This window comes from Athene noctua, chromosome 7, assembly GCF_965140245.1.
Source record: "Athene noctua chromosome 7, bAthNoc1.hap1.1, whole genome shotgun sequence".
Taxonomy (NCBI): domain Eukaryota; kingdom Metazoa; phylum Chordata; class Aves; order Strigiformes; family Strigidae; genus Athene; species Athene noctua.
Window position 1 is genome coordinate 4,753,021 of NC_134043.1, and position 24,028 is coordinate 4,777,048.

The window sequence follows — 24,028 nt, forward strand, 5'->3', positions numbered from 1 at the left end:
GAAATAGCCAGAATTTTGCCAAACAATCATTTCGCCTCGTTTTTGTCATATTTAGGGGGTACGTTTTCTCCTGGTTGTATTTTTCTTTGTCAGTCGAGTGCTAAACTCGCAGCAGTCTCCGAGCAGGGCTATTGCATCGCCCGTAGGAAGTTTTCCTGCCTCTGCTTTGTGTCTGGCACCCACGTCGTTATGAGGTCCAGAGGTTATTACTCTTCATGACAAATAAGTGATGGCTTACGTAAAACTATTTTTTCCTCTTGGTATGGCTCATAATAAACCTGAGCTCGTATCTTAATTGGCATTCTGTTTGACAGTCCCTTTAGAACGATCAAATATTTGATGAACAAGGCAATAACATTCATCTCTTACTTTCGTAAGCCTTTCAGATTAGCATTGACTCAGGTTGATGAAGATGGATACAGGATCTGTTCTCTAGGAAGTCTTTGTTCTGTAGATACAGATTATCTAAGAACAGTGCATGTTAGTGTAGGTGATAATATGATATATATGGATGTTTGGGAAAGTTCACGGGTTTTAAGGTTGACAGCCAGAATCAGAAGTTTGTAACATTAGTGATGTTGATTTGACAGTAATCTGGTACATAAAATCCATGTAAAAATAGGAAGAATAGGAATAAAAATAGGAAAGATCTTAAAAGAATTCAACATTGTATAAATCAATTCTGAATGGGAACCACTGAAATGGTGGATGGCGAAAAAAGCCCCGTGCTATGTTGAAAAATAGTTTATTAAAGCTTAATGTTTTATGTTCAATAAATACATGATAGATTTTTTTTTTTTTTTTTTTATCCCTTATGGTGAGAGGTGTATAACACAAATGTTTACAGCTCTGCAGTTCTCTGTAGGTTCAGGATTCAGGCTGCTTGAAAGCAACATTAGCCAAGGGACAGGAGGTGCTCACATACTTCTGGTGAAATACGGGAAAATCTGCCACTGGTTACAGTAGGGTCACAATTTTGTATTAGACATTGAAATAGGTTAATTTTCTGATAGCCTGATAAGTTATACAGGGCTACGATTCCAGCTTATTAGTGCTGTTTGTGCCTGGTTTCTATAATGGAAGGATTTGTGCAGTTTTGTAGGCTGTGGAATAGCAGGAGTGCTACGGCAGTACTGGGGTGCAAGGGTAGAAACAACATTTCATTATAGAGGATACCTAATAAAAATGTGAAAATAAAACAGGAAAAGGGTGGAAAAAAAAAATAAAAGAAAAACAGACCATACTAGATAAGTGCACTGCATAAATCAAAAGGGTTTATGTCATAACATGAACATGTGCCATTCCTGCTCATATATTGAATTTCAGTAGTCGGTTGCATAAAGAAGTAAAGTGTAATGAAACTGGCAAGCAAAGTATTCCCTAGTCAGCCTTATCTTTGTTCCATTTGTCCTTCAGATACAGCTTTTCTTGCCTTTTTCAATAAAATCCATCCAGCTTTTTTTATTTTGCATCTCTCTGTAACCGAGCTGGGAAGACCAATGAGATTCGATGCTTTTCTAGTTGGGTTCTTAGCAGCTGCTTTTTAAGAGATCAAAACTTCGAATGCTGCTACATGGTATTAAGGCTTAGCTATTGATGTGTCCCTATAGGGGTTATGTTTTTCTTGGGGGGGGCAGGGGGAGAAGGGGAAGGGGTGACCCCTGCGAGCGCGCTCACAGACAGTAAACACTGCTCTCCTTGTTTTCCAGGATCCTCTTTGCAAGCTCGGTGCTGAACCTGGCTGAACTCGCTGCCCTCCGCCCTGACCTTGGCAAATTGAAAAAGGTCCTCTACTTTCATGAGAACCAATTGGCATATCCTGTCCAGAAATGCCAGGAAAGGGATTTTCAGTATGGATACAACCAGATTCTTTCGTGGTAGGTGTTTTTCTCACCGCTCCATGTTACTTAAGGTGTCCTTCTGCTTACACCCGTGCAGCATCTTAAGCCTGAGGAGTCCTCTGTGTAAGTGAGGACCCTGTAGCAAACTGAGGTACCGGCAGAGTCCTGAAGAGAGGTTGATAAAAGCAACGTGACATAAACAATTTGCTCTATAAACTCACCTCAATTTCTTGTATAAAGTCCACCTCAGCTCTATTGGGCTGCCGTGGTGTGCCCGTTAGTGGTGAGGATTCTGACCAGTGTCTTGGCCGTAAGCAAGATGCTTTTATTTCACGGATGCTTTGCAAAGCTGCAGCTAATCAGCTCTTGCTTGGCCATAGCTTTTACTGCATCCAACTGAAATTATATAGCGGGTTTTAGGGAAATAAACAGAAATTAAAATGTACTGCAACACTTTTCTTGTGAAGAGAGAGCAGTAAACATACCAGATAAATCCTTATATTTCTTTCATCTACTATTCAGAAATTGTGCAGTGCTAAAATACCCAGACGTTTTAAAGGCTGTGGTCCTTTATTGTTGCTAAAAACAAATGTATTTCTCGAATCTGAGTTAATGAAAGAAGTTAATAACAGCAGCACTCAGAAGCATTGTGGTTAGGCACTGTACAGACCTAAGCGAAACAGCAAAACTCAGTTGTTTTGATCTCAAATAACTTCATTTCCATGATCTTTCTCACCTATCTGTTAGTTGGAGAATTATTAGGAACAAGGATCAAACACTTCAAGGTACAACTATAGCTTTTGCATCTTTATAATATAAGCCAGTTGATATTGAAATTTCTCAGATAATGATCTGTATGTACTCCAGCCATTCTGTAGCTGCTTCTGCCACAGCATTTGCAACATGTTTCACTTACTGAGCAGTAAAGATGGAAAAAGTATAGTGAAAGATCTGCTGAAATCGGGAGCAGCCATTTTTTGATGTTATAACAAAAAGATCTGGGTTTGGGGACCTGAGGCAAGGGATGTTTTCTGTACATATATTTTGCTTTATTATGGCAGTTATTTTTCATTCATCTATTGTAAGCTGGCAAACATTTATCCTCAAAACAAGCATTTTTAAGATAGTAAAAGTATTTTATTAGGAAAAAAAAGACTTCTATAGATGCTCCATTCTGTCTCCTTCAGCCTCCAGTAGCTTCTCCATGTAATTATATAATATTCATTTTCCATTTCTGTTGCTGCAGAAACCCCATTTTTAACAGCAGATAGAAGCCATCTCCTCTGTGCTGTTTGTAACTACTGGTCATCTGCAAAGAAATGCCATCTTCCAAATCTGTTAGAAATGGGAAAATGTATCTTTCCAGTTTTGCTTAGAGGTTTTGGAGACAGTTAAAATGAGAGCAGTTTGAATCTTCAAGTTAGTGCTTTGGATCATTAAGAAAGAGAATTTTTCTTTTCTCCCTGATGTTTCTAGAGAGTTAATGTCATAAATCACACTTTTCAATGATGGCTGAGATTCCTTTTAGCTGCTCAGGCAGTGACGGTGAAAGGATCTTTCTAATTTGCCAGTGATATGCAGAGCCTGCAGGAAAAAGTTGGGCAGATAAGACCTCATGCACAAGAGAAACAGAGGTGATGGTGTTGGAGCCTTTCCTACGTGTCAGAGAGCAGCAAAGAAACGTGACGGGCTCCTGTGTTGTCCCAGGTCATCTGTAAATCAGTGCAGAATAGATGACGGGATTCTTTCTATGAAAACGAGGAGACCAGTGGGTTAAAAACAATAGATGGGGTAGAGGGTGGGATTCCTGAAAGCATTTCGGCTCCCACAGCCTGCTTAAAAAGGATTTTTTTCTCCCTCTAATGTTGTTTTTTTTTTCTTTTCCTGCTGACTCCTGCTGCTTTGGTGAACGGTGTCAGTTCTGTTTCTTGACCAGACAGCAGTGAGACGCAGTGAGGATGAATGACAGCCTCTCACCTCAAATATACTTTTCACCAGCCTGGTGACTTATGAACATGTGTCCTCAATGTATCTTATGACCCATAGGTCTGTATTACAATATATAATATATTGAGAAAACCAACTGGCCATAAAGTGTTTCTTACCTCCGTTAGCATTGCGTGTTTACCAGTGTAGCTAAGGTTGTGTCAGCGCTTCCAGGATAAACTTCCAGATATTTCAGGTTTTTTGATAGCTTCTGGTTTTCTCCAGGCTGAGTTTTAAGTGGAGAAATACTACCTACATTATCATTTAACTGTGTCTTAAAATTAATTGGTATGGTTGGTTTTAAAACACAGCAGTAAAGAACCCAACATTGCATTAATATGCCAAAATTTTTAGAACTTTTTTTTTGGCACTGTGTGCTATGTATTATTATATATATATATTTGGTGAATATATGATTAAAATCAGGATTATGTACTCATAGGTTAAAACAACATTCTGTTTCTCTAGTATCTTGATACCTGACACATATGGTCAGTTGAAGGTAGGTTATCCAAAGGTAAGTTGTCTTTTGGTGCAAAGGATTAGTTCTAAGGAATTTTCATTTTCTTCTAAGTTTACTTCTACAAAAGTCATATTACAGTGGGCCTTATCTGTTTATAATTCTTTTAAGAGATAATGACAGTAATACTATTCTTACCATTTTATGAGTAAAAAGTAACCCACAGATTAGAATATGGTGTGCTCCTTTAGATTAATAACAGTAATTTATTACTTAAAGTTAAAAAATATTTCAGAGTGAATAGACAGAAATCAAGACAGTTCTGATTAAGGTACAAATACTCTTCCTCATTCATGTGAAAAGGCTGATTTTAATTAGCGTTCCACTTGCACCTTTTGTTTGTTTATGAGAATGTATCCTGTTTCCACCGCATGTAAAATTACTCTGTTCCTTTTGCAGTAGCAGTACGTTCATTAATCTTAACCGCTTTTTACAGTTTGGTTGCTGATGTTGTGGTGTTCAACTCGGCTTTTAATATGGAATCGTTTCTTACATCCATTGGAAAATTTATGAAGCTGATTCCTGACCACAGACCTAAGGATTTGGAAAAAATAATCAGACCAAAGTGCCAAGTTCTTTATTTTCCAGTCAGGTTTCCTGATGTGAGCAGGTCAGTACATTTTCCACGTCATAAATTGCCTCCAGCCTGTCAAAACTCTCTATTTATGGTGACGTTCTAACTAATCAGCTAAAGTATCGCTAATGAAAGAGTTTGATAATATGCAAATCCCCTAATTGATAAATGTATTTCAATAATCAGAGGCTATTCAGGCGAGCTTGTCCTTAGTGCGTGTCGCACAAACTTGCATCGTTCAGGATGAGTGATTTCCCACTTGTTTTCCTTATTTCCCACTTGTTTTTGTCTTTAAGGAGTTGCCTGCTCCTCAGCTCTGTATATATTTGTACAGGAGAGGTCAAGGAGGAGAAAGAAATGCTAGAGAACAGTAAAAGTGATAAGCCTGTAGTCAAGAAGCTATATTTCCCTCGGTGTGTTGCAGTGGGATTTTATTCCCTCCTCCCTCCCCTACCTCATCTTTTATTGCTTTCCAGGTAGGCGAAAAGCATCCCAGTAGTGGGGAGCAGACTTGCAGATGTTGGCATTAGCTGTAGCAGTAGTTGCTCTTCAGTCTTCCTCGGTTACTCTGAAGGACGTTTTTTATTACCCTCGTTTCAGAGCCCGTCTTGAAATTAGCGGTGGGTTATGTGGCTCAAAGGGAACATTCGCTAGATCCTTTTCACTTTTGATTAAACCTGGCACAATTGTTTTTCCTGTTATAAGGGACTCTTCTCCCACCGAACAGGAACTTTGCTTCAATGGGACCGACACTAAATAGAGTATGATTCTGCAATTTGATTATACTCTTAAAACCAACACGATTCTGGGTACTTTTTTTTTTTTTCTGAAATAAGGATGTGAAGCACTGTAATGACTCTGCAAGAGTATGGCTTTTGATCAGATAGCAAGTTCTGGCCACACTTGAGATCTTTGTCCCTGGCCAGCTTGTACTAACAGTTATTTCAAAGGCTAAATATATATTTGGGGTAGTTTGGAGTAGAGAGATTTTTAGTATAGGAGCTGAGGTCGTGCACTCTATTGACATTCACACTGCAAGGTTTGCATTTCAGTATCTTGGAAGACTTTATATTCTAAAGAGCTGATGCATATCGTTTAGAAGTCAATGTCCAAAGTTAAGTCTTTAAGCCTGTTTTTGTCAAGTGGGTTAAAATCTTCTTGTTTTCCTTAGGGACTTGGCTGCCTGGATGGAGGTGGAGGTCAGTACCTATATATCTTTGAGCATCTACTATAGAGACCATGTGTTTCAGGAGTGAGGGAACGCTGTGGATGCTCAGCATATTTGATGTTGAGCCATTTTAAAGGGGTCTCGTGGTGTTGGCATACCTTAGGAAATCATGTGGCCCAGGCCTAGTTTTGGAGATGAAGTTGTGATAACCCTGTCTCATATATTAAATCAGCTCTTTTGGACTTGTCAGCCCTGGCAAATGGGGTCGAACGAGACCTGACAAATTAGCCTGAAGTCATACACACAGTGATCGTTTGTCCAAAGCAGAAGGTGATTAGGTGGGTAAAATCATTAGACTGTTACCCAAACTGGTTAAAGGAGGAAGATCTCACATCTTACTGTGTGCTTTTCTTAATGTCCTGCTCTTGTGTTAAATCTCATCTCACAGAGCAGGACAGCTTTCATGTTTTTATTGTGCTTGTTGCGCTTGAAATTGTATCAGAAAGATATTTTCATCAGTGATGGACAAAATGAAGATGTTCATAAACAACTGTGTGAGTGTAAAACTTTCTCAGCAGGGTAATTAGAAACACAGATTGATATCAGCTCTGTTGTTTCTAATATGTATTTTATTCAACATCTAACTCTAGATGCAAGATTTGGGGTTTTTTTTAGACAAAGCCCAATATCATCACAGGGAAAAAAAGCAGAAGAAAGGACTGCTTCTGCATAACTCTGAAGTTAGTTGGGTTTTGACCTTCAGCTGCAGCCGATATTTACTATTTCTTTACAAGATTATGTTTTAAATAATGTGGAATGCACCTGTGGCAATTGAATGCTGTTTTTTTTAATTTAGACTGTATTAGTATAGCGACTGAATGGAGATTGAGGAGAAAAAGGTTGAGAAATATTGTGGCCAAGCTAAAATTTATAAAGCAAGCTCTTAGCCCAGAGTGTTTTTCAAGTTATTTTCAAATGGTAATTTGCTTTATCCAAACCAAACTCATACAGTGTAAGTAAGTGATTATTTGCATGACTGACAATCATTTCAGTGCCTGCAGTCTTTTTAAAATGCATAATTTTGCTGAGATGTTGGGAAAATATTTAAAAATTCTGAAGGCAAAATAACCAGGGTGACTTTTTTTTTCCTTTGACCTCTTATTTTGAGTGTAAACGTCTCAGGGTGTGTTTGTGTCTTAAACGTAACCTTGATTTAGGAGAGGGCTGATCTAAAAACTCATCCTCATGCATGTGATGGTGATAATTTTAAGTTTATTTTAGATGAATACTGCAATTGTAGGGCAAAATAAAATGTATCTGACCCTTGATCAAAACCAGTGCAATAAAGAGCCTGTCCCATGAGTTAATCCACCTTTTAATGTAACTACTGTAGGTGATGGGTGCACAAGCAACACAGTAAATGATCACTTAAGAGTGAAGTTATAATGATGAAGGATACCCTAGGAAATACTTGTGGATACTACTAGAGGTACCATTATACTTATGTTTAATGTGTATTTAAATACTTCAGATGAGCATCTGATCACTGCTTTTCTACGTTTGAGGGGAAGTTATCAATGTTTTTTTTTATAAAGATTCTTCTTCTTAATAAATACTTGTCATAAGGGCGTGTATTGGTGTTCCCAGAGCAAACCACCAGACTGTGGTCCTTATCTGACAATGAGAACAGATGAAAGAATTTGAGGATTTAGCAGAATAAGAAATTTACTGGCTTAGTCCTCCTGTTTTCTGGTTCTGAGGATGACTAGCTTCCATGTTGTATCCTGTGATGCCACAGCTACTCTGTATATACTCATCCTCTCCCATTTCTGACTTGGAATTCTCCTCTTCATAAATTCTGATGAAGTATATTATGTAGAAGTACATGTCGGAGTACCTTTAAGCTTGGAGACAAATAAAACCCCAGGTTAAGGCTGTCACTTCACAGTGCCTAGGTATTGTAAGGGATGTAGCCCAGTAGCTGATCTTATGTGCCATATGTGCTGCATATCAGACTGAGGTTTTATTAAATTAAAATGTGAATTAAATGCATCATAGTTCACACTTATATTGTCATTGGCTTAATTTTGGTATATTTTCTATTGTAATGTAAATAAAATGCTAAATTTTTATTTTTATTTTTTCTATGCAATCAATAGAGTCTATTTTGATATAATCTGTTTCTACTTTTGTACTGGAAAACTAAGGTCTAGGAAAAAAAAATGCCATTTCTGCTGCTGTTGTCTTTGGTACTCGCATCTCCGTGTGCCAGCAGACCCTGCTGGAACGCCTCTGCAAGGTCTTTGTTGATATTTTGTATGAATTCTCTCAGGCCATCTGCATCCGTACTGTCTGTGGCAGTCGGCAAAGTGGGGTCAGACTAGGTACTCCTTGGAATTAATTTCAATGAGATTCATAATACAGATTTTGGTTATTATTACTATTCCTCTGTTAGTAGTATATCTTTATTATTATCACAGTGTGGTGGAAAAGGAAGATGTTTTTATAAGCAAGAACGAAGTGAAGTTCCTAAGAGCTCAAAATGCACATTGGACTAAGGTGGAATAATATAAAAGAAACATGAGAGGATGAGGATTACAGCAGAAAATAAAAATAGCTTCTTTTTAAGTGGAACTTGTTAGCGAGTATCTTGTACTATCTGCATTACACATTCTGAGGTAGAATTAAAGATTTCAGACTGTTGTTTCTTCATTTGCTTTTACAACTTAGTACAGTTAACAGGACATTTTCAACCATTTGATTTTATGGTTTTTTAGTTATAGTGTAAGAGAGGAAGAATGTGCCAATTTAGAGAGTACTTTAGGGCCAGTCTAGGGAGTTCCTGACTAAAGCAGAAGTTTTTAAAAGATGCTGACAGTGTCTCTTGTACAGAAACGTGACTGTCACATGTGGGGGAGCCTGTTTTGGGGAAATAAAAAATTAAAAAAAATGCATCAGTTGCACCAGGCTTCCAGGGCTGAACTTCAGACCTCTGTTTAGATAACTAAGAGGCTGCCCCTTCCTCTGTAATCCTAATGCTATACAATAGCTTTCCTGTGCTCGAAAAATACAGATGTCAACAAGCAAGGAGAGACTTGAATCCACAAGAGCCCAAAGCTATAGATGGGCACTAGGGACGTGTCTACGTTGAACATAGCGATGCTCAGCAGCAGTACCCAAGTGAGCTTTAGCGAACTGTCTTGCGTATGAGAAGCAGTATACCTTAGAAGAGCAGTTTTTGGCTAATTAGCCTTCCAGTGAAATAGCATTTATTAGCTTAGGTGGAGTACTATGCTAATGATAGTGATTCTGGTACTGAGGCTAGCTACTGCCTTTGGTGGTGGCTCGGGCGTCTCTGTGGTGCACTGTGCTCTCTCTGGTAGGCATAGCCTCCCTGCCACCACGGTTTATGGGTAGTTAGCATAATTAGAAAATGCCAATAGACTGCTCCTACCTTGGGGCTTGCTGCTGAAGAACTGGGTGATGGAAATTACTCCCCTGCATGTCTTTCCTCCTCACCTGCCGCAAGCAGGTTTTGAGGGTTGGTGTTGGCACGCTAAGAGTTATGCAACGAGCATGGGGGATGCTCTCAAGATCTGGGACACAGACTGGGAGGAAAGGGAAGTACTGGCTTTAAAAGGGGCATAAAATGGGATCTTCTGGAGCCTTGAGTGGCGGGGTTGGTTACCTTCTGCATCTCCAGGATAAGTGCTAACTGCAGGTAGCTGCACCTACAGCAAGGGGTTGGGTGGTTGGGTGAAGGGTGCCTCGAGCACCCATGTTCAGGGGTGCTTTCTTACACGATACTTCCTTCCACATGTGCATCGTGAGCCACTGAGGAGGTTGGGGATGACGCAAGAGTTTCCGTTCTCTTTCTGGATCGTGGAAGAGTAGCTGTTGCCCTAGCCTGGTCTTCCGGGCAGAACGCATCTGTTTTATCCCCAAAATATCCCCTGAATTCTCCAGCAGACCGGGAATGCCCTCCTAGAGGAGAGCCCGGCTGAACAGTCTGCTGGGATGTATTCATTTTGCAAAACTTTCTGAAGACTAATTTCTTTTTATCTATTCAGGGACAAAAGTAGTTTTACTGACTCTCTTTTATCTGCCGTATAGGTATTCCGCTAAACGCTATCATAACAACCATTTAGTCTCGCAATAGCTCACAAGGATACTTAAGCAGAATTCTCTGTGCAACCTAGTTTTTTATTATGTTGGGTACTGCTCATGTTGCATACAACACATTCCCATAAAACTTGCATTTTGTATTTACAGAGAAATTTCTCTGGAGAGTTAAGGTCTTGTAAAACATTCTTGTTCTACAGCATGAACGAATTATTATACTCTGGGGCATTAAAAGTGAAGTGTACTGAAGAAAAGAATTTTTTCATTAAAATGCAGTTTATATTGATAAAACAGATTACTAGCATTTGATGAAATGTGAAACTTGGATCTACCCATATCGCTAAATCGCCAGTAGGTTTATTTTGGCAAGAAGAATAGTATGTAATGTATATCAGGACCAATCATTATACAGTACCTGTTAGTTTTGTATTAGATTAAATTGTCTTTTGCTAAAGTACTTGGAAAAAACCTTCTATATCTGTATCTTGAAGTAGCAGAATGTGGTAACCAAGAATATTAGAAAATAAAAGCTGTCGTGTTATCAGTTTTGGCACAGTCATTTATCAATCAGTATTTTAAACATTGACAAGTGGTAATTTAATAGGGAATGACCCTGTTGGCAGGAAGTTCTAATGACAGATGATGCAAACTCATTTATCACTATGGGGCTGTGCTGGCTTCTTACCTTTCTCAGTATCACAGCTCATATTTTCCAAGTCTGGGATGTGAGAAGCCACAAAGGGCAAAACCTGTGGCACTGAGCCTATAACCACTCCCATCTAATCTGATTAACCCCTTAGCTGCAAATTTCTCTGCACTGTGGCTGGTAAGCTCTAAAACTTCTCAGACTGATTTAAATACCATTTGATTTTTAAGTAGGATTTGCCGTAATACTTGTAAGCATTTCCCGTAGTCAGTTTTTTAGAAATGTTCAAGTTGTATCACTTTGAATACAGAGTTGAGACACGCTGGTACTTGGCTTTCAAAAACAAACCACATTCTAATAATTAATAGCACGTTTTATTAGCAGGCATTAAAAATATTACATGCAGTGCCCTATACAATGGGCAGCTATTATTATTATTATCATTACTACTCGAGAAGGAAATTGATGCATTCAGAGGTTTAATTGATTCGTGCATATTCATGTGGGAAGTCAGTGGTAGAGTCACGACAGGACGGGATTTTTATGCACTTCCATGCATAATAATTCCTCTGCAACTTGTAAAGAGAATAGACTACCTTGCTGTAATCATTGTGGGCATTTGAAGTTGAGGGATGTCACGGGAGAGGAGACAAAAATGACACCTTCATCATTCACTAGTATGGATGGTGCTTTTAATTTTGGGATTAGTCTATCTGTAATACAATAATTCAACTGTACTTACTTGGAATAAAACAATATTTTTTTTTACTTCAATTTTCCACAATAGAAAAAGTTTTCATTGATTTGAAATTATTTTATGTTACCTTTTTTTAAAGCATAATAAAATGCAAACCCTGCTTTGGACTTTCTCCATCTTCCTGCCTCAGTTCTCCCCCTGTTCTTTCTTTTTTCCTTGCACAGCAGAGTCTTTCTCCTCAAGGCTGGCATCTGGTTAAATATCATCCCCGTACAGGATGATTCACACATGAAATACTTTCAGAGTTTGCATCAAATTGTTGTAATAAGAATCGGTGAAGTTTAAATTTAAATTGGTTAAAATTGTCATGGCAGAATTAAAGTAAAGCTGGTTTTGGGGGTTTCTTTGTTTGTCTTTTTTTTTTTCCTATTCAAAGTGGAAAAGGCTATCGATTAATTGTAGGATACTACAAAGTGCTAAATACTCTCATTTTCACTGCAGTCATTGGGAGCGTTGGGTACAACATTAACGTGGATGGAAAGAGGTGGCACATAAAGCTAAACGCTGGCTATCGAGTGGTGTGGCTGTGTCCAATTCAGTTCCAATCCATGTGAAAGGTACAGACTTAAATCCTTTGCATGTGTGAAAGATGTTTTTTATAGACAAGGCTGTCCCTGCTGAATTTTGCTTTTCAAAATACTGCCCCTCAACGTTTGAACAATTCCATATTTTTTATTATGACATTCATGAATATTACATAGAAATGGAGGTGGATTTTTTTGTTTTTCTTTAAAGTGATTTCATGCTTACAGAATTGTAACAGAGAGGGAAGCAGTCGTGTTGGGCATATTATTTCTTAGTTGCTGAATGAGGCAATGACAGAAACTTATTGCTTAAATATTCCGGGCATTCGTTGTTGTAATATAGTGGAAAAGAAAGTAGGTGATGTGCTAAAAATGCAAAAGAGATAAGAAATAGGAAAGGATGTCAGAGTTTTTAGAGATTCTTCACTGAGAATACAAAATGTTTTCAGAAATCGTTTTTAGGAGAATGAGGGAATATCTGTTACCGGTTGTAGGGGAATGGCAGTTAGAAAGAATTAGAAAAAAGCCATGCTTCATCCTGAATGCATTATTAGTTTGAGGGGGGAAAAAACCCCCGAAACAGCCAAAATCCAAAAAAGCAGAGCCTTTTAAAAGAGTGGAGGAATAGATAGCCTTGCAAATCGTTATTAACCGTGAAACTAAAACTTGTGAGTGAGTTGGATCTGCTTTGAGCACTGTTGTGTGCTAGATTGCAGACAACCAATTCAAGTGAAAGTCAGAGGTACCGTTAGATGGAAATGTCAGTGGAGAAGATACTAGGATGTTCTATAGGAATTTCAGAGGATAAAGAAAAAGAGAACAAAATTACACGATGGAATACATGAAATTGCAGTTTTAAGTTTGAAGAGGAAACTTGAAACGTAACTCTCCAGTCCTATGGAGATGACCTTTATGTAATGTACAAGAACAACTTAATACAGATGTTTTATTTATACATAACCAAATGGGATGAAGTTAAATGATTTTTAATTTTGCCAAATCACAGATAATTTCTTTGTTGCGCAAGGAGCGTTTCAATCTGTTTAGTTTTTTTATTTCTTTTTTGCTGTTGCATTTGCAAATATTTAATATTTTATATTTTGGACATTCCCCCTGCTCAGTTGTGACTCCCAGATGAAATAATCCTCCTCTTCTTCCCTTTAAATAATTAAAATAGCATACATTTAAAAATAGGAAAATCCCAATGTAAATGTACCAGAAGTGCTTTTAAGGTAGGAGGCTGTTCAACTTCACTATTGAAAAGATGCATGTCTAAATAGTAATGAGGTTTCATCAGAGTTTTGAGCTTATGAGAACCAAGTAGTAGGGAGGCTAGTTGAAGAGCTATGGGACATCCAGGTCCAGTAATGCTTTTCCAGCTTCTTTTCCTCAAGCATGTGTGAGACGAGATCTTTGGATTGGATTGCCTTTTTTAGCAATGCTAAAAAGCATTTTCTGTGTAGAGAAATCTGTATATGCAGCAGAGGGGGTTGGGATATTCTGTAACAAGATATTATTATGTTCAGTCTATTTTTTAGGCACTAACAATAGCCGGGAAGAATGAATTTAGAGATTAAGTTGAATCAGCCAACCTGTGATTAATTTTAGAGTGGATTCCTTATAAAACTGTGGCAGTTTCCTGTAAGGTGGCTCCTAAGTAGCACTCAGGTGAGACCTGCAGAAAATTCAAGACTCTCTTTGGCCTACTGTATGTATTTTCTGCCCTCCTTACAGCCTGGGGACTCATCAGCAGACCACGTTGTCTCTATTTCTGTTAATGTCCAATTAGCCGTGAGACTAACGATATGCAACGTCTCACCGTCGTGCCAGAGCCCTCGTCTTTCCACTTGTCCTCCCTTGTCAGCTCTTTTCAGTTTACTGCTGGCTGGAAACCACAGGTGTCTTAGTGCTGGTTCTGCACCAGTTGAACAGACTCTGATTTAATTTCTCCAGGGTGGCTTTGATTTTAGGTATATTCCTCTCTCTATGCCAGAGTCCTCATCATGGATGCTCTGCCACGGGGTTACGTGTCTTCATTTCTGTGACTTTGCATCTCAAAAAAACCTCCCAAAACTACTCACAGCCATGTTCTATTTTAAAGCTTCTAAGCGTTTTTCATCTCCAGCTGATGGTTCTCTTAGATCTTAAATAGAGAAGCAAGCAGATCTTCCTTCCCTTGGTCACTCTGTGTTAAATAGTGGACCAGTCTGTATGGCCATGCAGGTAAATAGAGAATGTAAAGAACACGCAGACACGTAGTCATCTTGGAGATGCACCAAGCAGCAGTATAGCTGAACCAGACCAAATGAAAAAAGCTTATGTGATTCTCGTGTGCCATAGAAAAGATATTTTTAAAATATACAGACTGATGTGTCTGTGAAAAATGGTGAAAAATTGTATGTTGTTCTGGTCACCGGTGCTCAAGAATGATTCGCTTAAACTGTCAAACGGGTATAGAGAATGGCTGCTGGGATGATTAGGAGAATCTGTATTATAAGAGCAGATTAAAAGAGTATGGTTCACTTGTCCTAGCAAAATAAAGGTTGAGAAGGGGATATATGTTAATCTTTATAAATACAGTCAGAGGATAAATGCCATGAAAGAGGAGGAATTATTTAAGTTTCAGGATAATCCTTACAACATCCACTAGGTATAAATTGGTCATTACTAAATGACTCAGATGGGAAATGAAAAAAAAAAGGTGTGTGTAGGGAGGTGGTTTGGTTTTCAGTTGGGTTTTGTTTTGTTTGTTTGTTTTTTCTTTTTTTCTGAGAAGCATTTAGTTTTGAAATGGCTGTTGAAACACTATTGAAATGTAAGAGGAATTTGCTAAGTTCATAGAATAGTTGATTAAACAATACAGGAGTAGTGCCAGGCAGTTTCCACAGATGTTTGCTGTGATGATATCCCCAAATGAAGGTGAAAAGAGTTGGGCTCTGCGATGGTCACATCTTGACTTCCATCTTGAGACCTGAACTGGTCCGCAAAACAGATCGCATAATTCTGTTGTCTGTAAATGACACAATGAAAGACCAGTCTGTTCTGTAGACTGTTGTGCTGGTTTTGGCTGGGGTAGAGTTAATTTATTTTTGTAGTAGACTATGTTTTGGATTTGTGGTGGAAACAGTGTTGAAAGTCAGCGTTAGGTGAGATGGAGCCTGGCATTCCTGGAGATGGCTGAGCACCTGCCTCCCATGGGAAGTGGTGGATGAATTCCTTGTTTTCCTTTGCTTGCATGCGTGGCTTTTGCTTTACCTATTGGCTTTTTTTTTTTTAAATATATATATATATATATATATATATATATATGTTTATATTTGCCTTTATCTCAACTCAGAGTTTCCTCGCTTTTACCCTTCTGATTCTCTTCCCTCATCCCACCAGGGGAGAGTGAGTGAGGAGTGGCTGTGTGGGACTTAGTTGTGAGCTAGGGTTAAACTTGTATTTATATATATACATATACATTATATGACGACTGTGCGCAGGGTTTATCTTGTATTTAATTAATCAGGTGTGTCATGGATGAGCAGTGTCCTGCAAGGTAGGTCGTGCACATAGGTTCAACCTCTCACCATATTTGGAATCAGGAGCAATCTTCATTAGCCAGACTCATAATGACCATGGTGGGAAGGGAAAAAAAACAGCAGACTGTTTTTTCCCTCTATATGCTGGGATCATCTGGACGTTTTAGTGCTTATGAAGAAAGCCACATCATGGCCGGTGTGGTTGGTCCCTCCTCTTTTCTTTTGACTCATGGGAGTTCTTGGGGCATCGGTCCTGCTCTTTGTTGTTTTGTGGGAGCCCGAGCATCCCTCAGAAGACAACACCAACTGAAGTGACCCAAGGCTTGACAAGCACAGTGCTTGGGGGAAGGATTAGGTGATACGTGCTCCAACATCAACAAGAACCATCTTCAGGCAGAGTGTTTGGGTGTCGTGGCTTTGTGAGCATCCTTCTCGATTTTGCCTCAGTTTACTTTTGCTCACTGAAGCATTTGGTTAAATTTTTTTCTGTTGAGCTCATTGGAGTCAGAATGAGTTTATTTTAACTTTCTTATTTTGATGAGTTTGTATGGTTCTTTCATATTCATCCTTGTGTAGAGTAGTTTAATACTAAAATTGCCTCAATCTGCGCTAGAAGCAAATGAATCACAGAAAGAACTTTTTATGCAGTAATTCCTTTCAGTGACTGAAATTTTATCTGTCCTTCCTCAAACTTCGTTGCAGGTCTTCTGGTTTCGGAGTTCACTTATGTTATCTGCTATCTGATTTTTAAATTACCGATCTTGAATTATGTGATTTTATGTGGGAAAGACAGGGTTAGATCCTTTTTGGGTGCCTAAACTGTTCCTTTTGTTGCCAATAAAGTAGGGATTATCTGCCAGGATTTCTGATAACCTAGTCACGAAAAAAATATTTTAAAAATAATAAAAAATAAGAAAAAAAGCAATAATAGGTTAAAAAAATTCTTTTTTTTATTCTAGTGAAACCTTTTATGCTATCCCTAAAGTTGCCCAATATTTTTGACATTGAAACTGTGTATCTTTGGTTCTGAAAGCAGCTGAGCTCTTTTCAGAGGTACTCGGTGGTGAACTTGTCGGCTCATCTATACGTTAGCGACTTATTATTCTGCGAGCGTCACTTCATTTGGGCTAGCAATAAGTCCTGTTCAGTCATTGTGCTGCAGAGGAATGTTTAAAGCTGCGATGTGCATTGGAGTCTGTTTGTTTGCAGCAGATGATTTGCCTAAGCTTTGATGCGCAGTCACTTTCTGACATTTGTGTATTTCAGCAGTGAACAATGTAAACTCATTTTCTGAGCACTTTGATTACTTGCACATAGCAGTGCCCATGGCATGTGACAGAGAAGAGCACTCTATCCACTAATCAGATAGATATGCTTCAAGCGTATTTACACAAAATAATGAAAACAGCTGTTAGATACCTTTAAACTTGAGTGTGTTTTGTTATTAATCTACTAGCCCGTACACATGACACTATAATTCTTCGCTCACTCAAGTTGCCTTTAATGACACAGTAATAAAACGGAGAGGGATGAAAGTAATGGAATTGTAGAATGTAATGCCTCAATTGTTCTACAGTGTCTTCCTTTTTGCCAAAATAAACCACAATTAGGTCCATATGGTGTTTTGAAGTTTTCAAGCAATGACCCTAATAAAAAGTAATGAATTTCTGACAAAAGAAAGCATGGTGCTCTTTTAAGCAGATATCTTCGCTATTGATCTAGTTATGATTGCAGACTGATATGCTAATAGAAGAAGAAAGGTTCAACGTGCCTGGTACAAGCACTTTCATTTGTGGTTTATTTTATTCTTATGAAATTCAGATTGAAAAGGTAGAAACATGTTGTAATCCATCAGTTATGACTCCCTTTTAAAAGACCTACTATAAAGAAAACAAATGGATTTTTCCTGAGAAAAATGGAGTTTGGAAAGCATTTGTTAACTTGAAATTTCAAAAGCAAATGTTAACTAGGAGGATGCCTCACAGTGATGGAGATGCTTTGTTTGCGTATATGAGATTTGACTTGAGCACTTTATTGTCTTCAGAGGTCTAAGTTCTGTTACTTACTTTTCTTTTAACCTTTTCACGGGGGAATTGGATTGATACTTCTCTTCATCTAGAAAATCAAACTATCCGTGGAGCAGTTGTTAGGTAAGTACAGATACTCAAACGCAATGACTAGGGAGGACGTGCAGCTCATCCTCCTATGTAGTACGTAGCTGTGGGCAACCATTAAAAAAGTATGGTGTGGCAGTATTATTCTAATGCAGTAATAATGATGCCTGAAGTATGGGTAATCTGGTCTTTAATAAAGAGAGGAGAAGGCAGGTTTTGGAAACAGATACCGGGAGAAGGAGGAAATAAATGGCTGATTTGATGAACCTTCACTGTTAGTGGTTGTTGAATGACTGTTCATTCCCCATATACGCGGTCCTAAATGCCTGAATTGAAAAGCATCTGCTGGGTAATGTATGTTGTTGGCATTCTTTTACTCCAAGTAGTGTAGTTAATGTTGAGCAAGGCCTATAGTCTTGCAGCATGAAACTATATTCAGAGCATCCTTTGAAGAAAATCTGCCTTGTCCACCTTTGATTGCCACTAGAAACTGTCTCTTGAGTGGCTCCTTCCCTGGTAAGTGAGGGGTCCATTTATGTAATGGGTTAATTACTCTGTTGCCTGTTCTCTAACTATGGAGCTGCCTTTCAAACTTCCCACTCTAGTCTCTAGTGCTGCACCTTTACAAAATAACCTAATTTTGGCCTCAATAACCCTGACCATTTTGCATTTATGTTTGCCACCTTCCACGTTAGTAAATTCTCCACCTCCTTCTGTATCACATACCTGTGTGTGGTTACTTTATTCATTTTCTTAATAGAAAAGAGTCTTTTTCTTGGGTAGAACTTTATCCTTGGCAATGTATCTTACTTTTAAGAGCAAGGTAAATGAATTGCTATTTATTCCAACACTTTTCTTCATTCTGAAAATAGATACTTATTTTCTAATTTCTCACCTTCTTGTACTGGATGCCTCAGTGAGACGTGAATGATTAATTTGTTGGGTTGCAATCATGTTTAATAACAACCGACGGGTGTTTAGGAACTGGGGCTTGCCTTCTGGAGGATGGCATACGCTGCAGGAGAAACTAATCTCACTTCAGGTGAAAGATTTGGATTATTTCTGTTGCTGTTATTAAGAGGAACATAAAAGTGAAAATCCCCACCTTAACTTCCTGTAATTAAAATATGTTTGAACTGATTTTCCTTGCATCGATTTTCAGTATTAAAACTTCAAGAAATAGTCTTGTGCTGTGTAAAAGAGTGTCAAATTTTAAACTGGTTTTAAATTGTATTAAAATAATCTATCAAGCACAGGTAGCCTAGGAGATGAATCTGTTTAAAATATGCTAGTTTCTATAGCCAGTTGTAGATGACAAATGTTGGGCTTTTCAGCATCACTGAGCAGGTTCTCCTGAGAAGCTGGATAAAAGCAACACTGGTGTGGTTCCACGTGCACCACTCATGCTTTGGTGCTTGCATTTAAACTTCCCTCCTGTAGCATAAATAATAACAAATATGTTGAAATATTTTTAATACTGCAAAAGGGTCTTAAAGCTCAGAAAAAGCCTGGGGGCCTTCAAATGCTTAACTGAGTCCTTCTGGTTTTATTCATTAAAATATAAGGACTTAATTCTGCAAGGTTGTACTCCCTTGAGAAGTGTGAATACAATCAGGAGACTTCAGAAATTGTGTCTTACTTTTTATAAAACTCAGTTGAAATTATTTGAGATTTCTAGGTACTTTGAAATTCTTGGTACAACCACAAAAGCTTGTGTAAACTTACCTTAGAACCTTTGGAAATCTGAAGTTTTAACTGTTCGTGGTGTCCCAGGTTTTGGCCGTTAGTCTGGAAAAGCGATGACTGTGGCCTCTGCTGATTGTGTGTTTCATTTATTTGATAAAAGTATCCCAAATATTCTCATTCCTGTGTTATTAGTACTTTCACTCGCATTGTGATAGCACCTGGTACATCCTGTGATCTTCGGACACATGAAAACAATGGAGTCGGTATTAAGAAACATGAGAGCACCCCAAAAAGAGACTAATTACTGCATTATAGATCTCATGTAAAATCAGGTTTTGACAAAGGAAACACAATTTTCAATCCTTCATTTAAAACCCAAAATTTTTCTATTTTTTCAATCTGCTGACATATTTAGAGAGAGAGAGATGTACCGTGACTTTTATATTTAATTCCTTCTTTATTTTTAATACTTTCAAGCTCCTTCAGGAACAATGTCCATTACAGTGTAATGATCAGAGATGACGACTTTTAGCAGTAGATTGAAGGGACAAGTTTAAGAAAACATTTATTGTACTTTGTTTTGGAAACACAAGCTAGTTGTAGAGGTTACGTTCAAAATAGCAGGAACTAGTAAGGCAGCATTTTAGTAAATTGGGATATAAACAAACATCTGTTGCAGGAATGTAGAAATGACATCATAAAGAATGTATGCAAAAACTTAATTGAAAAAGAATGATGCAGAATTGCAGCATGACTTTAAGTCTAAATTGATTTTTGCCTTCAGAGTGAAAGTGGGATTTTTGTGCAACATTCCAATACTATAAAGTATTTAAAATGTAATGTCCTATTAATGTACCTAAAATGTAGACTCTGGGTCACCCAATAAGAATAGTAGTTACAGTAATACAGTATATGTAATATGCAATTATCTTGACAATAGTTTTATTTTTTCAACAATTTTGTCATAAAAGAGCAGTAAGATACAATGAATTTGATTCATTTTGTGTGTGTGAATCATTTAATAGGCCATTACATCTACTATATTAGACTCCATTCTCCTTTCAGAGCTTTTCATTATAAGGCTGTCTTTAATGGAAAGAAGTTTAACCTTCCCTCCCAGATAGATTGAACCCCATAACAGTGTAAACATTCTCATTATAAAATAAAATCCCCTTCCCCAAGGGCAGCACTATAATTATGTTGCAGAGTGTTGTACAAATGTTTCTCTTAAAAAATGTTGTCTCATTCTTGTCCTCAAGTTTTTATCATTTTCATTTATGAAGACAATCAATAATACTTTTAAATTGTAATTTAATAAAATAAATATGATCTGATTATTTTTTAATTTTTTGAAGTTATTTTAATCAAGTTTGAGAAGAAGTCATCAGTAAAATTGCTGTTGATTTATAAATAGGATAATTAGAGGCTTTCCTCCTAAGTACTGTTCACTGGCATTGTGGCTGTTTTTATTGCCTAGTCAAACCTCTTCATTCAATTTTAAAATTGCCTTTTGAATGAACTGCGCTATGAGCTTGCCAAATAGTGTCACCATTAATACCTTACCTCCTCTATTTCATTGTCCAGTCTGTAAATGCACAATAAATTGTTTGATAAGGAGGTCAATGAGGTTGTACTAGTTTTTAAGTGAGTTACGGCCAAACGTTTCAGATTATGTCACACTCTTATTGTAGCGCTGTGCTTAAAAGGTGGGTGATACAGTACGTGGTAGATCATTTGGTGTGGTTGCTCCAGGACTGGACACAAATCAAGGAAAGCAGGTTCTCCACTGAGCTTTATGTAGAGAATAGATGAAAAAAAGTGCACTTGATTAATCCCATTTACAGTTCTGTACTGTGTCTCAGTCTAATTAGGAAAACTCTCAGTAGCAGGTACACACCACATGCTCCACGAGGACGGGTTAGGACGAAGACATTTGCAGGCAGGAGAATATTTCACCGTTTTGGCTGTTGCAGAGCTGCAGTAGTGTTCCTGGAAGGTCCTAAAGTTTCTCCTGCCAACGTGCTGGATGATGATATCTCTGAAGTTATTTGGTGGGAACTGGGGGTTTTTCTGTACGTATAACTGACTTTTGGAGAACCGTGCCGGTTGGGTGTCCCTATTGCAGCAGTTTCCTGTAGCGATGCATCACCTTCACACAACCCTCCTCTGCTTTGAGAGCTCCTCCGCGGCCGAGGCTGTGGCTCCCATCCAGGCACGTCTTCCCCCCGCGCGCGGCGCGCGAGCGGTTTTGAAATAGAAACGTAAAAGGCGAAAGTAAGAAACTTTGTGCTTGTTGAGTCTAAAAGAAAGTCTGTTTGTGTGTGTCTCTCCCTTTGTAACAGAAGGAATGTTTCTTATGTTTCTGTCTTCAGACAGTTGGCACACATTTCATCTCAGCAGCTGCTTTCTCTTAAAGTGCAGTAGAGTGTAGGACTGTAGTGACACTAGCATTAATACTTCACATTCTGCTATCATATGCTGTCACTGTGAAATATGGATCTAGGTTACATGTGTTTGCAGACTTTGTACTGCTGAATTATGAAAGCTGACTCCGTTGGAGGATTGTGTTGTATTCAGAGACTGTGAACTGAACAATAAATGAATGCAGGCAAGAGACTTGCAGTCATAAGCAGTATCCTCCTTTTTGGCCTAATTGAGACAATAGCTTTAAAATGTTGAATTGCCAAATACAACTTCATTGTTGACTTAGGTAAATATATTTAGCAGGCATCTAAATATGTCTCTCGTGGGCACCTTTTAGTTGTTATTCTCAACATTGTTTAAATACTGTGTTGAAATCCCGTTCTTTTGAGCGGTATGAATTACTACAGATGAACAAAATTTATTACGGAAAGTACTACTGCTGTGTGACAGAATAAAATATTTGGAACAATTAGTTATTTTGTTATCAAGAATTAGTGCGCACCCATAAATATAGCCCTGCAATTTCTTTACACGTCTGGATGGCTAATAAGAGGGGTGAGGAGCTGCACTTCTCTTATTTCTAGAGGTATAAAGTTAACGCAGACGTACATATCAGCTAAGATGTCAGGAATCACGGGGGTTGGACTGTAATTTAGGATGCCCGTGGGTGCACAGGGCCCTGCTGAAGTCACCTGGGGCTCTGTCAGCACATCGTGCAGGAGCTGTGGCAGTGGGAACTAAATATTTGGAAAGGAACGCTCAGCAGTACTGGGGTGTCTGCAAGCAGATCACATACATCGTGTACCCAGGTTTGCGTTGTGCTGAAAATGTTAATCAGTGTATTGGTTAAAGTCAGATTTGCTCGGTGCCTGAAGTTTTGCCAGGAAACGATTTTATTTCTTAAAACAGCAATCTTTAGGTATCCGTAATTCCAGTGATATGCTATGACTCTACACCAGCAATTAAACTTGATTTTCTGTGTGCAGCCACTGAGGATCAGGAAGCAAGCCTAGGTGCAGAAAGCTGGCATCCAGTGTAGAACTCTCCATTCATTTTCATTTTTTACCCTTGAATATCAGCGTGTATAAAAGGACAGAGTGAATAAACAACACATCCACAGTTTGGTAGTGCTAGGTTGCTGATAAATGGCCTTGAAACCACACCTCTGTAGGAGCTTCCAGCTGGCAGAAAACCATAATCAGCGTCCTTACCATGAACGGTCTGATGCTCAGAATAATGTTAAGAGTTGCTGTGGACAGCCTGAAAGAAACGTTTGGTCTTACTGGATTTGTCTGTTTTGGTGCTTAGCATCCATGGGGTTTCTATCATATATGTATATGGAATTTTATGTGAAGTGGTTGCTGTTATGGCTCTTCCCGTGTTAATTTTGATGTTTCTTTTGTATCTGATGCTTAAGTGGGAAGGTGGGGTTGCATCCTTTCTAAGCAGTGCTGTTCCTGTGCATCAGGGCTTCCCACAACAACCTTTTTTATTGTCCTCTCATTCCATGACTTATTTTAAAATGCATCCAGGTTCATGTGAAGTTTAAATGTGCTCATCAAGAATTGTCCTAGACCAGAAACCATGCACTTCTAATTTTGTACTCTAACAGCACATTGTTCTGTTGATTGTAAAGAGGTGAAATACATAAACAATTTCAACAACAGAATTTAACCTATTAAGTGAATCATGCTGGAGTTAATATCTCCAGGCTCTCTTAGGGTCCTGGCTATGTGCATAATAAATCAAAATGATGCTGTTCAGGTGCTCACTCATTTTCTGTGCAGCAAGCAGTTGTATCATCAGTCTTCTCTTCTCTGCCTGTCTTCCCATAGCCATCAAGTTTTTTATTCTGGGCCACAATGCGTAGAAACTTTCCCATAGTGAGGTTTATTTTTTTAATATAGAAAAATATACTAACAAATTTCAATTTTTCGATCATCTACAGCTGCTTTTCTGTCAAAGTGCAAATCATTTTCTTGATCTTGACCAATCTGTGGCCTTTTCTGGACAAAAAGAATGAGGGTAATGTGTTGATGTTCTCATAAACGAGACCATTTTGTAGTTCATTGCTTTTATTCATCTTTGGAAAATATTCTTGTATATGTCAGTATATTTCTTTGGCATGTGACGGTAGAAACA

At 38.3% G+C, this 24,028-nt stretch overlaps 1 protein-coding gene across 9 annotated transcripts in view; it reads left to right on the top strand.

Annotated features, from left to right (window-relative positions):
- Positions 1-24,028, top strand: part of GTDC1 (glycosyltransferase like domain containing 1) — a 175,426-nt gene that overhangs the window by 81,530 nt on the left and 69,868 nt on the right. For 8 of the 9 annotated variants that reach the window (XR_012633941.1, XM_074910494.1, XM_074910493.1 and 5 more), the window contains exons 3-4: positions 1,710-1,877; positions 4,784-4,957. Coding sequence is in view for 8 of the 9 variants with exons in the window: in XM_074910494.1 (XP_074766595.1) it covers positions 1,710-1,877; positions 4,784-4,957 (342 nt within the window). In the remaining variant the exon portion in view is untranslated. The remainder of the gene's footprint in view (positions 1-1,709; positions 1,878-4,783; positions 4,958-24,028) is intronic. The other variant, XM_074910500.1, reaches the window with a different exon arrangement.